Genomic DNA, 13,101 nt, shown 5'->3' on the forward strand with positions numbered 1-13,101 from the left:
GCCTCCCCTCCCCCACGCCGGCTTCTCCCTCCCTCATTCCTCCCCCGGTCCTCACTGGGCATGCGGGCAGTGAGCGAGCCGGCGGATAGGTGGCGCTGGAGAGTCGCACAGGCCGATCCCCGCGATACGATCTCCAGAGAAGAGGAGGAGGAGGAGGAGGGTGAAGGAAAAAAACCGACTGGGTAGGTCGCTCTTTGTTTCTGCTTTGGAGGAAAAAGCGAGAGACGCTGCGACCCGGCGAGGATTCAAACATCGCGTTTCACCGCCAGCGTGAGTAAAGTTCCCCGCCGCGGCTGCACGAGGGGGCCCTCCTCTCCCGCGGGGCGCGAGGGGAAATCCGCTTTTTTATTCCGCGGGGGTATTGTGCGTGTTTTGCGGGAGAAAAGACGAGCCGCGACGTCGCTTGTGGCGCGACGCGGAGCAATGAATGAAAACCCGCTTGTGGGAGCTGCACCGGGTACGGGAGGCGCGATGGATCAATCGGGGCCCCGGCGGGGATGGACCGGGCTCTCCCCGGTCACACGTCCCCGACTCTCGGGCGAACGTCTCCCCGCAAACAACACCCGCTTTCCTGCATGATTGGCCTCGGACAGCATGGCCCGGCTAGGCTAACCCCCACTAGCTCGTTAGCATCCTCGCCAGCTTGTGTTGTTGTAGGCTTCTTCTTTTTTTTGTTAAGCTAGCTAGTCGGCGGGTCGCGAGCTCGGCTGCTCGCTCTTTGTGGCTTTACTTTCGAATTTCACATTTCGCCCTGAATCCGGTGAACACCTCGCAACCCGCGAGGCTTCGTGAGGAAACGAGAAGTTAAGATATCGGGGGTTTAATTTACGTTATGCGACGCTAAACCTGCCGACCCCCGGCTAGGCCTGGCTAGCCGCTAGCCGAGCTAACAATGCTAATAATAGCTAACCCGCTTGTTATTTCCTTGTAACTGTAAACAACGCGGGCTTAACGCTGGGGCTTTGAACGTGTGTGTCCAGATGTTCTCTCGTCGTTGTCCCCCCCCCCACACATCTGTCTGTGGTTCAGCAGGGCTCCGTCTGTCAGGGCTTTCACTTGACCTCAGTTGGGACTCGTTAAGTGACAGATTTGAAGCCTCTGGGATTCGAACTGTGTGTTTTGGAGTTTACATTTGGTGGAAACGTGTCACATGGCTTCTGTGTGTGTGTGTGTGCCGTGTTGTGTTCTCAGTGTTGTGAACGGCTCCAAACCCGGAACCTGCATCCACACCGATGAGGGATCAGCAGTGGGGATATTCATGATACTGGTGTTAATGAGAATCAACTTTATTTATGTTTATGTTTCCAAGCACAGTTACAAAGTTAAGGATCAAAGACATTAAAGGCACACAAACTTTTGTAAACATTAGGAAACATTTAAAAGCAGTTTGAAGCTCACATGGCATCAGAAGACAATTACAAAGTGAGAATGATACAGATGAGAAAATAGTCAAAACAAGGTTAGATTTTTAAAAAGCGTGTTTTTAAAGGAGGATGAATAGTAGAAAAGCTCCGGCCCCCTCATAACTATTTCCTCTGTGTTGGTTGTGTTTTGTTGTTGTCTTTGCAAAGCACGAAACACAACAACAGCGTCGCTCTACAGGCGTATGCACAGTGATCCACCCGCCGTATGGAGATTTACACCAACTAATCGGGATTGATTTGATTAATCTGCTACGGTTTTGATAATCGATTAATTGTTTTACTCAATTTTCGAGCAGCAGGTCAAGCAACACATCTCTGATTCCACCCACTCGACTGTGTGTCTTGACTTCTTGTAAAATGTAATATGTTGAAGTTTTGAAGTGTTGGCTGGGCTTCACAAACAACCTGAAAACTTTTCACTGTCTTCTCATATTCACTATTCTAAAGGATTTATCAATTACTTCAAATACTTGATAGATACATTTGATGTAAATACTTGCTGCTTGCTGGCTTTGTTAAAAGTGTAGTGGAAGTAACTTCTAATCTTGTCTGGTGAATTTATTTGTGCTTAAAGAAACTTTGCAACCTGCAGAATCTCTGTTGCTGTTTTCAGTGACTCAACCCACTTGTTGCTGTATAATCAAATTGGACTTTGTTGCATTTGGTGTTTAAATATTTGGACTTGCTCTGCTCCTGTAAAGTACATAAAGTGAGCTCTGCTGCTCACACACACATACTCTGACCGTTTACGATATTCCCGTTGTCGTCTCCCTTCACAGGGGACCTTGCTGCTGCCAAACATTCCCAACTTCCCCTGAGAGATGTCCACTCCTGACCCCCCGATGGGAGGGACACCTCGGCCTGGACCCTCCCCAGGCCCAGGGCCATCTCCAGGAGGCATGATGGGCCCGAGTCCGGGTCCCTCACCAGGGTCAGCCCATAGCATGATGGGGCCCAGTCCAGGGCCCCCTGGATCTGGGCACCCCCACCCTCCACAGGGACCCTCAGGATATCCTCAGGAAAACATGCACCAGATGCACAAAGTACTTTATATTCTTATTCCTTTGTTTAATGTGCTTTTTTAAATATCTTTCCTCTTGGATGTACACTGATTTAAATTAGTAGTGGTAAATGTTTTAACCTAAATATCTTCAGAGTGGACATACTCTACACTCTAGGACTGTAAAACTATAACCTTTGAATATTCTGTGTCTTTTCATCAGCCCATGGAAGCCATGCATGAGAAGGGAATGCCCGATGACCCTCGCTACGGACAGATGAAGGGCATGGGCATGAGACCAGGGGGGCACAGTGGTATGGGACCCCCTCCGAGCCCCATGGACCAACACTCTCAAGGTAACACAACACACAGTAATGTATGAGTTCTCACATACAAGGTGTGAAGAGAGATAGTAATTGACCACCTCCTACTTGTCCCACAAAAACTCCATTCAAGGTGAACCCATGACTTTGTCACGTTGACCTCGAGTATGAGAACGAGTTCCCATCCAGCCGGTTCCTCTTGTTTTGACTGCTCATATGGCAGCATGAGCAAACAGCTGTGGGCAGGACAGTGGGAGGGGAGGAGCTAAAAGGGGGTTTACCCATCAGACAAAAAGAACAGCAGCTGCTTCTACAAAGCCAAGAAGAGAGAGGCACTCACAGGAGCACTTCAGTGACAGCAGTGTTGGAGTTGACGAGTTCAGTGTCTTAAAAGCTCTTTATGTAACAACGTGAAGCAGCTACGTGTATTAACCACCAATGTGTGAACAGACTGGAACGTAACTTAGAACAAGTCCTTCCCCAACGTTCTCAGTTGCCTTTGGATGGATTTCTCTGTAATGAACTCAGCAGGACATACAGGACCTTTTTAAAAATCAAACCTACTTAACATGATACCTGCATCATTTCTTTGCCTTACCAGTCTTGGATCTGTCTTGTGTTCCCCAGGTTACCCGTCACCATTGGGTGGTTCAGAGCATGCACCCAGCCCTGGCCCAGCCAATGGCCCCCCCCCGGGCCCCATGATGCCCGTGGGTCCCCCTGGCCCCGTCGCTGGCCCTATGGAAGGCAGCGGTGACCCTAATCAGGGCATGGGTCAACCTAACCGTGGCGGTCCCCAGGGTCCAGTTGGACCAGGTGGAGCAGTAGGTGGACCTGTCGGTGCACCCGGGCCAGGTGGGCCCACTCCTTTCAACCAGAACCAGTTGCACCAACTCAGGGCCCAGATAATGGCTTACAAGATGCTGGCACGCAGTCAGCCCCTACCAGATCACCTGCAGATGGCTGTGCAGGGGAAGAGGCCCATGCCAGGGATGCAGCAACAGCCCATGCCTAACATGCCACCTTCTACGGGACCCGGAGGTGGGCCTGGGCCTGGGCCTGGACCGGGACCAGCTCAAGCCAACTACAACAGACCACACGGTGAGTTAAAGAAGACCCTCAGCATATTCAGAATGTGTTTGTTATGTTAACATGTTAATGAAGGCAGACTATGAGATAGCTCCACAGAGACCCCTGGTGGCTGAACATTTCTTAACATTAGTCAATTCCTGCATCATAGTTCATCTAAATATGTGACATTGATGTTTCAGGCATGGTTGGCCCTAATATGGTCCCCCCCGGACCTGCAGGGGTTCCCCCAGGTATGCAAGGCCCGCCGACCAATGGACCTCCTAAATCATGGCCTGAAGGTAAACGTGGTCTTGACGCTCACTTCGATCAACTCTGTGTGTTCTTATGTGCCAATGCAGCAAAACTGATCTCTTCTAAATTCACACCTGTCAGGACCTATGGTGAATGCTGCTGCTCCATCCAATCCTCCCCAGAAGTTGATTCCCCCTCAGCCCACTGGCAGACCCTCGCCCGCTCCTCCCTCTGTGCCCCCCGCTGCCTCCCCAGTAATGCCCCCTCAGACACAGTCCCCGGGTCAGCCTGCCCAGCCCCCTCCCATGATGCTGCATCAGAAGCAGAACCGCATTACCCCCATTCAAAAACCCCGCGGGCTGGACCCAGTGGAGATCCTCCAGGAAAGAGAATACAGGTGAGTGGAAAAACACGCGTGTCATCAAATCTTATCATATAATGAACCATTCTCCTCCGAGTCAGTAGCTCACACCTATAAACACAGACCAATGTCTGACATCAACCTTTTAAATTTAATATATTACCTCTGCAAAGCACATCATAGATTAAAGTTGGAAATAGTTGTATTGCCGTTCATCCTAAGCAGAGTGTGTTACATACAGTTCTTTTACCATATTGAGTGTTTTTTTCAAATTTGTGATTATCAGCTAGAAGAGTTCATTTAATTTATGGTCATTATTGTAATTTTTTCTGCATATATGTTGCAGGCTACAGGCCCGTATCGCTCACCGTATCCAGGAGCTGGAGAACCTGCCCGGCTCTTTAGCGGGTGACCTGCGCACCAAGGCCACCATCGAGCTGAAGGCCCTGAGGCTGCTTAACTTCCAGAGACAGGTAGGGATGTGTAAAGCACAGGCAACTGAAGCGCCTGCTCGACCTCCACTTATTCAACACTGTTACACTAGTATTCCAGTTTTTTTAAATAATAATTTCTGACCTTTTTTTGTGCCTGCAGCTGCGTCAGGAGGTGGTGGTTTGCATGCGGCGTGACACCGCGTTGGAAACCGCCCTTAACGCTAAGGCCTACAAGCGCAGCAAACGTCAGTCTCTGCGCGAGGCCCGCATCACCGAGAAGCTCGAGAAACAACAGAAGATCGAACAGGAGCGCAAGCGTCGTCAGAAACACCAGGTAAACTGTCGGAAAACACCAGAGGGTTTCTAACAGGGCAAAAGGATTTACTTCACAAAGAGTGCTGATATTTTTTAACAGAGGAAAACATGACAACGCCAGTGTAAAGTGGAGAGTAGGGATTTTGAAGACCTTGATATAGTTCACATTACTTATTAGATTTAATAATAGTGGTGTATTTCTTCTGTTGACAGGAATACCTCAACAGCATCCTGCAGCACGCCAAGGACTTTAAGGAGTACCACCGCTCCATCACAGCGAAGATCCAGAAGGCCACCAAAGCTGTCGCCACCTATCATGCCAACACCGAGCGAGAGCAGAAGAAAGAGAACGAGCGCATTGAGAAGGAGCGAATGCGGAGGCTGATGGTGAGTTTCAGAAATATATATCGCCGAGCTGTTGTGGTTGTTTATTAGTCCAGTGGCAGCGCCTGACCGCTGAGTGAATCTGATTCCAGGCTGAAGATGAAGAAGGATATCGTAAACTTATCGACCAGAAGAAAGACAAGCGTCTGGCCTACCTGCTTCAGCAGACAGACGAGTACGTGGCCAACCTCACTGAGCTGGTGCGAGCCCACAAAGCCGTGCAAGCTCTCAAAGAGAAGAAGAAGAAGAAGAAGAAAAAGAAGGTAGGTGTTTGGAGCGAGCAGTCGTAAAACGTCTCGTTATATTTTAAACATTACGCAGACTTCAATTGTTTGTGCGGTTTCAGAAGCCCGAGGCCACAGAGGGTCGTTCTTCTGCTCTGGGACCTGATGGAGAGGTGAGTGTAAAACAAGAATCTGACAGATCCCCTATATTTCAATAAGATGTCACGATTTATCATCTTCATGTGCTTCTCTCAGCCTTTAGATGAGACCAGTCAAATGAGTGACCTGCCTGTGAAGCTCATCCATATTGACAGTGGGAAGATCCTGACTGGGATTGAAGCACCTAAGGCTGGTCAGCTGGAGACCTGGCTTGAAATGAACCCAGGGTAAGAGCCACATCTGCCTTTATCACTTTTAAACGATCGTGTGGAAACTGATAATTCCTTCCTTTGTTTTTAATCATGCTGGTAGATGTGGGATAAAGTTTCAATGTTGAAGAAGAGGAGACAGACCTATCTGAATGTATCTGACTTTGTCAAAAACATTTTGTTCCTCCGCAGATATGAAGTAGCACCACGTTCAGACAGTGAAGACAGTGGTTCAGAAGACGAGTATGAGGATGAGGTACGTAACCGTGAACTCAACACCAAAGCTTGTAATTGTCCTGCCGTAGTTTTTCTAACTTCATCGTTGTTTTCGTAAGGAGGAAGAGGAAGTGCTGCCTCCGCCTCCGCCTCCCCCTCCGCCTCAGCCTCAGCCCTCTACTGCTCCGGTAGAGGAGAAGAAGAAGATTCCTGACCCTGATACTGAAGAAGTATCTGAAGTGGATGTCCTGCACATCATCGAGTAAGATACATGTGTCTAAAACGACCATAAATCTTAAAGTTAGGTCCTGATATGGTCATTTTGAAGCGCATGTTCTCTCCGTATCTTAACTGGATTTCTGTTCTGTATCCTCCACCCTCCAGACACGCCAAGCAGGATGTAGATGATGAATACGGTACTGCGAGTTTCAACCGAGGCCTGCAGTCCTACTACGCTGTGGCTCATGCTGTCACCGAGAGGGTGGACAAACAGTCGTCGCTGCTGATCAACGGGCAGCTCAAGCAATACCAGGTACACAACCGGCTGAGAAGAGGAGAATCACTCGTAGCTCCCATGTGAAGAGAAACCCAGACTACATGGTTCAATGATTTTTTTTTAACAAACCCAAACCAACTCTCCATCTTTTTTGTTTGTTCAGATCAAGGGTCTGGAGTGGCTGGTGTCACTTTACAACAACAACTTGAACGGCATCCTGGCCGACGAGATGGGTCTTGGAAAGACGATTCAGACCATCGCCCTCATCACTTACCTCATGGAGAACAAGCGCCTCAACGGGCCCTTCCTCATCATCGTACCTCTCTCGTGAGTCCAACACGTCTTCCTCGCTTCCCCGTGGGCTCATCTGTGAAAACACAAATTTAATAGCAATCTGTACGAACTGTGTTTTTGTGTTCATATGTTGAAAATCTCATAAACCAGAGTTGTTTCTCATTCTCAGAACTCTATCGAACTGGGTCTATGAGTTTGATAAGTGGGCGCCATCGGTCCACAAGATCTCCTACAAGGTCAGTGGCACCTACTTGGATATTTAATTTCTTCCTATTTGTCCTAAACAAAAAATGAATCTTTGGTTACAAATAAATTTCTGTGTTTTTGAAATAAATGGAACCCTGTTCACTTTCAGGGGTCTCCCGCTGCTCGGCGCGCGTTCGTTCCCATCTTGCGCAGTGGCAAGTTTAACGTGCTGCTCACCACATACGAGTACATTATCAAAGACAAACAAGTGCTAGCAAAGGTGAGGAAGCGTCCACGTGTTTAGTTTTGAGGCTCAAATGAATCCCCGAATCTGCCTCAGATGTGTTGTTTCTCTGTCTGACCTCTAAACGTCCTGTATTTCCTCCCGAAGCTCCGTTGGAAGTACATGATTGTGGACGAGGGCCATCGTATGAAGAACCACCACTGTAAGCTCACCCAGGTCTTGAACACGCACTACCTGGCGCCACGGCGTGTGCTGCTCACGGGCACACCGCTGCAGAACAAGCTACCTGAGCTCTGGGCCCTGCTCAACTTCCTCCTGCCAACCATCTTCAAGAGCTGCACTACCTTTGAGCAGTGGTTCAACGCCCCCTTCGCCATGACTGGAGAGAAGGTGATAACCACAGCAGACTGTAAAAACAAACATCCACAGAACACGAGCTGCCATGAAACATGTTCGGATTCTGAATATATCCTTGTTATCTTTTTTTTTTCCCCACCAAGGTTGACCTGAATGAAGAAGAGACCATTCTGATCATTCGTCGTTTACACAAGGTTCTCCGACCGTTCTTACTGCGCCGACTCAAGAAAGAAGTCGAGGCCCAGCTGCCAGAGAAGGTCCGGCTGCATTTCATTTATTTAACCTTATTAAAGTTGGCTTCTATTACTATTTCATCTTCTATTCTCACCAGGCAACATATTCTCACACTGTCCTCGACACAAATATGTGGATATATATTTAAAATCTGTTTTTCCCTCACTGTTGTTTTCCAGGTGGAGTATGTGATCAAGTGCGACATGTCCGCCCTGCAGAGGGTTCTGTACAGACACATGCAGGCCAAGGGAGTCCTGCTCACAGACGGCTCAGAAAAAGACAAGAAGGTAAGTAGGAGATCAGTATGTCTTAGATTTTGTTTGGACAAATTAGCTCTATGTTTTAGATGCTTGAGGTAGTACAAGGATGTTCAATTCAATTTAAAGCTCTGGAAACTAATGCGAGTTTTGTCTTTTTGTTTCCTTCTAAATCTTCCAGGGTAAAGGAGGCACGAAGACCTTGATGAACACTATCATGCAGCTGAGGAAGATTTGCAACCACCCTTACATGTTCCAGCACATTGAGGTTCCAGAAGAAACTTGACTTTAACCAGTATTTTCATGCAGAATTCACAGCAAAAAGAATTAACCTGAACTCCTGTTTGTTTGCTTCACAGGAGTCTTTCTCTGAGCATCTCGGTTACTCCGGTGGAGTAGTCTCTGGGTAAGTGTTACACTGTGGAGGTTTGCACAGCACGTGTGTAGGTGTGGATATACGTTGCACACTGGTCCATTCGTGCTCATGATCTTCCTCTGCCTGCTCAGGCCTGACCTGTACCGCTCCTCTGGGAAGTTTGAGCTGCTGGACCGTATCCTGCCCAAGCTCAGGGTCACCGACCACAAAGTGCTGCTCTTCTGTCAAATGACCACACTCATGACCATCATGGAGGACTACTTTGCGTACCGCAGCTTCAAGTACCTGCGTTTGGACGGTAAGGCGGTTTTCTATCAGCATAAATAAACACTCGATTTTAATAATTTGATATTCACCTTTTAACACACTTTCACCCCCCCGTAGGAACCACCAAGGCGGAGGACCGCGGCATGCTGCTCAAGACGTTCAATGACCCAGCCTCTGAGTACTTTGTGTTCCTGCTCAGTACCAGGGCTGGAGGCCTGGGCCTCAACCTGCAGTCTGCTGACACAGTCGTCATCTTTGACAGTGACTGGAACCCACATCAGGTATTCATGTCAATATATGATAAGGGTCTCCGTTATGGCCAAGGATGTGTTGAATGAAGAGTGTATTCAACAATACCTGAATCCTTGAGGAGGATTAACTAGAAGTGTCATGTGTGTCTGTCCTACAGGACTTGCAGGCGCAGGACAGAGCCCATCGTATCGGGCAGATAAACGAAGTGCGCGTCCTCCGCCTCTGCACCGTCAACAGTGTGGAGGAAAAGATTCTGGCTGCGGCAAAGTATAAACTGAACGTGGACCAAAAGGTCATCCAGGCTGGCATGTTCGACCAGAAGTCCTCAGGCTGTGAGCGACGGGCTTTCTTACAGGCCATCCTGGAGCACGAGGAACAGGACGAAGTCGGGGTTCGAGGTGGCTGCCGCACTAGGGGGGCGTGGGTGGGTGTGAACTGAACCTGTCCGCACATCGCCCACCCACCCACATGCGCCTGTGCGCTGCTTCACCTCTTCATTCTCTCTTTTTTCCCTCCTCCTCTTTCCATCTCTTTTCCTTACTTCCCTGTTTTCTCAGGATTTTTGAGCTTTCATCAATCCAGACTTTTCTCCCTTTTGTTTTTCTGCCTCTACACAAACCTTAATGGTTAATATGAAACTTTATCTCCTACACTAACATAAAAACATTTCCCTTTTCTGCTGATTTTTTTTAAAAATACATTTTTTATTAATGTTAAAATGTAATATACATTGAGTTACTTTCACTGCTCTTTGTGTGAATAAGTCATTAGTTCAGAGACTTGGCTCTGAGGTGCCACATAAATCTGCCGCGAGCCTCTTCTCACTTCCTCCGTCTCGTGTGTGTTTAGGAGGAGGATGAGGTTCCTGATGATGAGACTGTCAACCAGATGATTGCCAGAAGTGAAGAGGAGTTTGAGCTGTTCATGGTCGGTACCATTTCCTTTGCAGTTGTTAGAGACTTTGAAATTTCTAAATCTGAACCCACTAACCCCCCTGCTGTGTCATTTTTTCTTTTTTTATCTCAGCGCATGGATCTAGACCGACGCCGGGAGGATGCTCGCAATCCCAAGAGGAAACCTCGCCTGATGGAGGAAGATGATATGCCCAGCTGGATTTTGAAAGACGACGCTGAGGTTGAGAGGCTCACTTGTGAAGAAGAGGAGGAGAAGATGTTCGGCAGAGGTTCCCGCCAACGGAAGGAGGTGGACTACAGTGACTCGCTCACTGAGAAGCAGTGGCTCAAGGTGGGTTTTCATCATGTTAGGCTGTTGGAAAATATTATGTTGGCAAAGTTAAATCCAGAGTTTCTGACCTGATTTCTACTCGACACAGGCCATAGAAGAAGGTAATCTAGAGGACATTGAAGAGGAAGTGCGTCACAAAAAGACAACAAGAAAGCGCAAGAGAGACCGCGACCACGACGGCCCGGCCACACCCAGCTCCAGCAGCGGTCGAGGGCGGGACAAGGACGAGGAGGTGAAGAAAGCAAAGAAACGTGGTCGCCCGCCTGCTGAGAAACTCTCTCCCAACCCCCTCTCCCTCACTAAAAAGATGAAGAAGACAGTTGACGCTGTGATCAAATACAAGGATGGGTGAGAACAGAACTGCATCTCATAAACACAAGTTCTAGATCTATTACGACACACTTAACCCAGCGAGTGGTGCATGCTAACACCGCTTCCCTGTCTCTGCAGTAATGGGCGACAGCTGAGTGAGGTCTTCATCCAGCTGCCCTCTCGCAAGGAGCTGCCTGAGTACTACGAGCTCATCCGCAAACCTGTGGACTTCAGAAAGATCAAGGTGAAGAACTTTCCACTTCCTCTTTTGTGTGATTTTTCTCATCTCGCTATCGAACGTGCGTTTAACTGCTGCTTCCTCTCGTCGCTTCCCTCCATCAGGAGAGGATCAGGAGCCACAAGTATCGCAGCCTGAACGACCTGGAGAAGGACGTGATGCTGCTGTGTCAAAATGCCCAGACCTTCAACCTGGAGGGGTCTTTGGTGAGTCCAGTCCTGTAGTGTGAACTAGGCTTAAAACAAATGAGGGAGCCTCTGTTTCATGCATAGCTTTTATAATAATTTTATAATCTCTCTCACTGTCTCTGTTTCAGATCTACGAGGATTCCATTGTGCTTCAGTCTGTCTTCACCAGTGTGAGGCAGAAGATCGAGAAGGACGACGAGAGCGAAGGAGAGGAGAGTGAGGAAGAGGAGGAGGAGCTGGATGAAGGCTCGGAGTCTGAACGTGAGTGTGAGAAATGCAGCGTTTCTGCACAGAACAGCGAGGCAGGAGTTGGTGTAGTGATGCTTATATGATCTTTGTTTTTTCCGTCAGCCCGCTCGGTGAAAGTGAAGATCAAGCTGAGCCGGAAAGAAAAGGGCGATCGTTCAGGAAAAGGCCAACGACGAAGGGGCCGCGGCTCTCGGGCTAAGCCGGTGGTGAGCGACGACGACAGTGAGGAGGAGCAGGAAGAGGTGAGAGGAGCTCAAGAGCAAAGTCCCAATGGCTGTAAATAAACTCTTAATGCGTAGGAAGCCTCTCAGTGAATACATCACATTACTTTTAGTGCATGTGCACAGTAGATTCAGGCTACAACGATTACAGAATATTAATTAACGGGTAATTAATTAAGGTCTTTTACTTTCTGAGACTTTTACAGCTGTTCATGAGTGATCCATCCCTGTGGGGTCGTTGTGTAGTTGTGTTGAATGGCGTCATTAAATCTGTGCTTCCATTGTGTGTGTTCCCTCAGGAGCATTCGGCCAGTGGCAGCGATGACGACTGAAGTGATCCCCTCCTTATCGGACCAAGGCCCACTGAGCCCCTTACTGGACTTAATATATTTTACTTAGACACAGCAGGGAGACAGTCAGTGGACAGGGCCTAGTTTTACCTAGATGAGCTGATTTTTAGTGGGACAATTGTATTCTCATTAAAGTATACAATTAATTAAAAAAAAAATATGAAAGATATGAACTCTCCACTTCCATATTTAAACCATTTCCCTGTATGAGTAGTAGTGTGTCTCTTTGCCTTTTTGTTTTCTCCTGTAAGTGGAAAATTGACAGAGCCTGAATTATAGACTGATCGTGGGCCATTAAGACAGCTAACTGTTTTTTAAAAATGATATTAATTTTGTCATCTTTTACTTTGGGACAACACGTACATGTGAACCAGGAGTCACTGCGTTCCTCCTTTTTCCCTTTTTGAATGCATGTCGTGCGTGTCTGTGGAAATGCACCTGGATGTGTCTTTGCTATTATCTCTGTGTTTAATTTAAGACTACAAGCGGGATTGCGGTACATCCCACCCTGCAGCCCCCCCCTCCTCTCAGGTTGTGTATGTAAGAGGGGGGGGGGAAGGATAGGACCATTTTTCTCGTGTCGGTGTCACTGGATTCCAAAAACTACAATAAAGGCATCTCATAATAAACCTGCTGTGTGAACTTATTTGTACGACTGCTGACTAGAATAATACTATACTCACTTCAACCATTTAATTGTCAAAATGTTCTTTCTCAACCACATTTCTACTTCTATACAACTTACTTTCAAATATTTATACTTGAAATACTCAGCTTATTCTGCAATTTTTGGAATATATACTTGTTTTCTATGGGAGAGGTGTCTTTGTGGCAGTGTGACACATTCAGAGATGCAGTAGATGGCAGTAGTGCACCGTGACGTTGGTTTGCCACCCGGTGCCAATATACCGAAACAAGTCTTTGATCTTTGCCATAGTACCATATGAAAGAGGTACCTGTGAT

At 47.8% G+C, this 13,101-nt stretch overlaps 1 protein-coding gene across 2 annotated transcripts; it reads left to right on the forward strand.

Moving 5' to 3' along the window:
* Window positions 1-115: 115 nt before the first annotated feature.
* Window positions 116-12,767, forward strand: smarca4a (SWI/SNF related, matrix associated, actin dependent regulator of chromatin, subfamily a, member 4a). 2 transcript variants are annotated; one of them, XM_035180727.2, is made up of 34 exons: window positions 116-270; window positions 2,204-2,467; window positions 2,648-2,780; window positions 3,375-3,848; window positions 4,019-4,117; window positions 4,212-4,467; window positions 4,778-4,904; window positions 5,026-5,199; window positions 5,394-5,567; window positions 5,657-5,827; window positions 5,911-5,961; window positions 6,044-6,174; window positions 6,349-6,412; window positions 6,492-6,634; window positions 6,757-6,904; window positions 7,032-7,195; window positions 7,332-7,398; window positions 7,518-7,628; window positions 7,740-7,982; window positions 8,093-8,206; window positions 8,363-8,470; window positions 8,622-8,708; window positions 8,800-8,846; window positions 8,948-9,114; window positions 9,201-9,364; window positions 9,493-9,759; window positions 10,185-10,262; window positions 10,362-10,580; window positions 10,669-10,928; window positions 11,031-11,136; window positions 11,235-11,336; window positions 11,447-11,579; window positions 11,670-11,809; window positions 12,088-12,767. In XM_035180727.2, the coding sequence occupies exons 2-34, from the start codon at window positions 2,246-2,248 to the stop codon at window positions 12,118-12,120; spliced, it is 4,977 nt and encodes a 1,658-aa protein (XP_035036618.1). In that variant the 5' UTR covers window positions 116-270; window positions 2,204-2,245; the 3' UTR covers window positions 12,121-12,767. The 2 variants fall into 2 exon arrangements, with proteins under 2 accessions (XP_035036618.1, XP_035036621.1); XM_035180730.2 differs by having other exon boundaries at window positions 6,495-6,634.
* The last annotated feature ends 334 nt before the right edge of the window (window positions 12,768-13,101 follow it).

Source organism: Hippoglossus stenolepis, chromosome 16 (genome assembly GCF_022539355.2).
Source record: "Hippoglossus stenolepis isolate QCI-W04-F060 chromosome 16, HSTE1.2, whole genome shotgun sequence".
NCBI lineage: Eukaryota > Metazoa > Chordata > Actinopteri > Pleuronectiformes > Pleuronectidae > Hippoglossus > Hippoglossus stenolepis.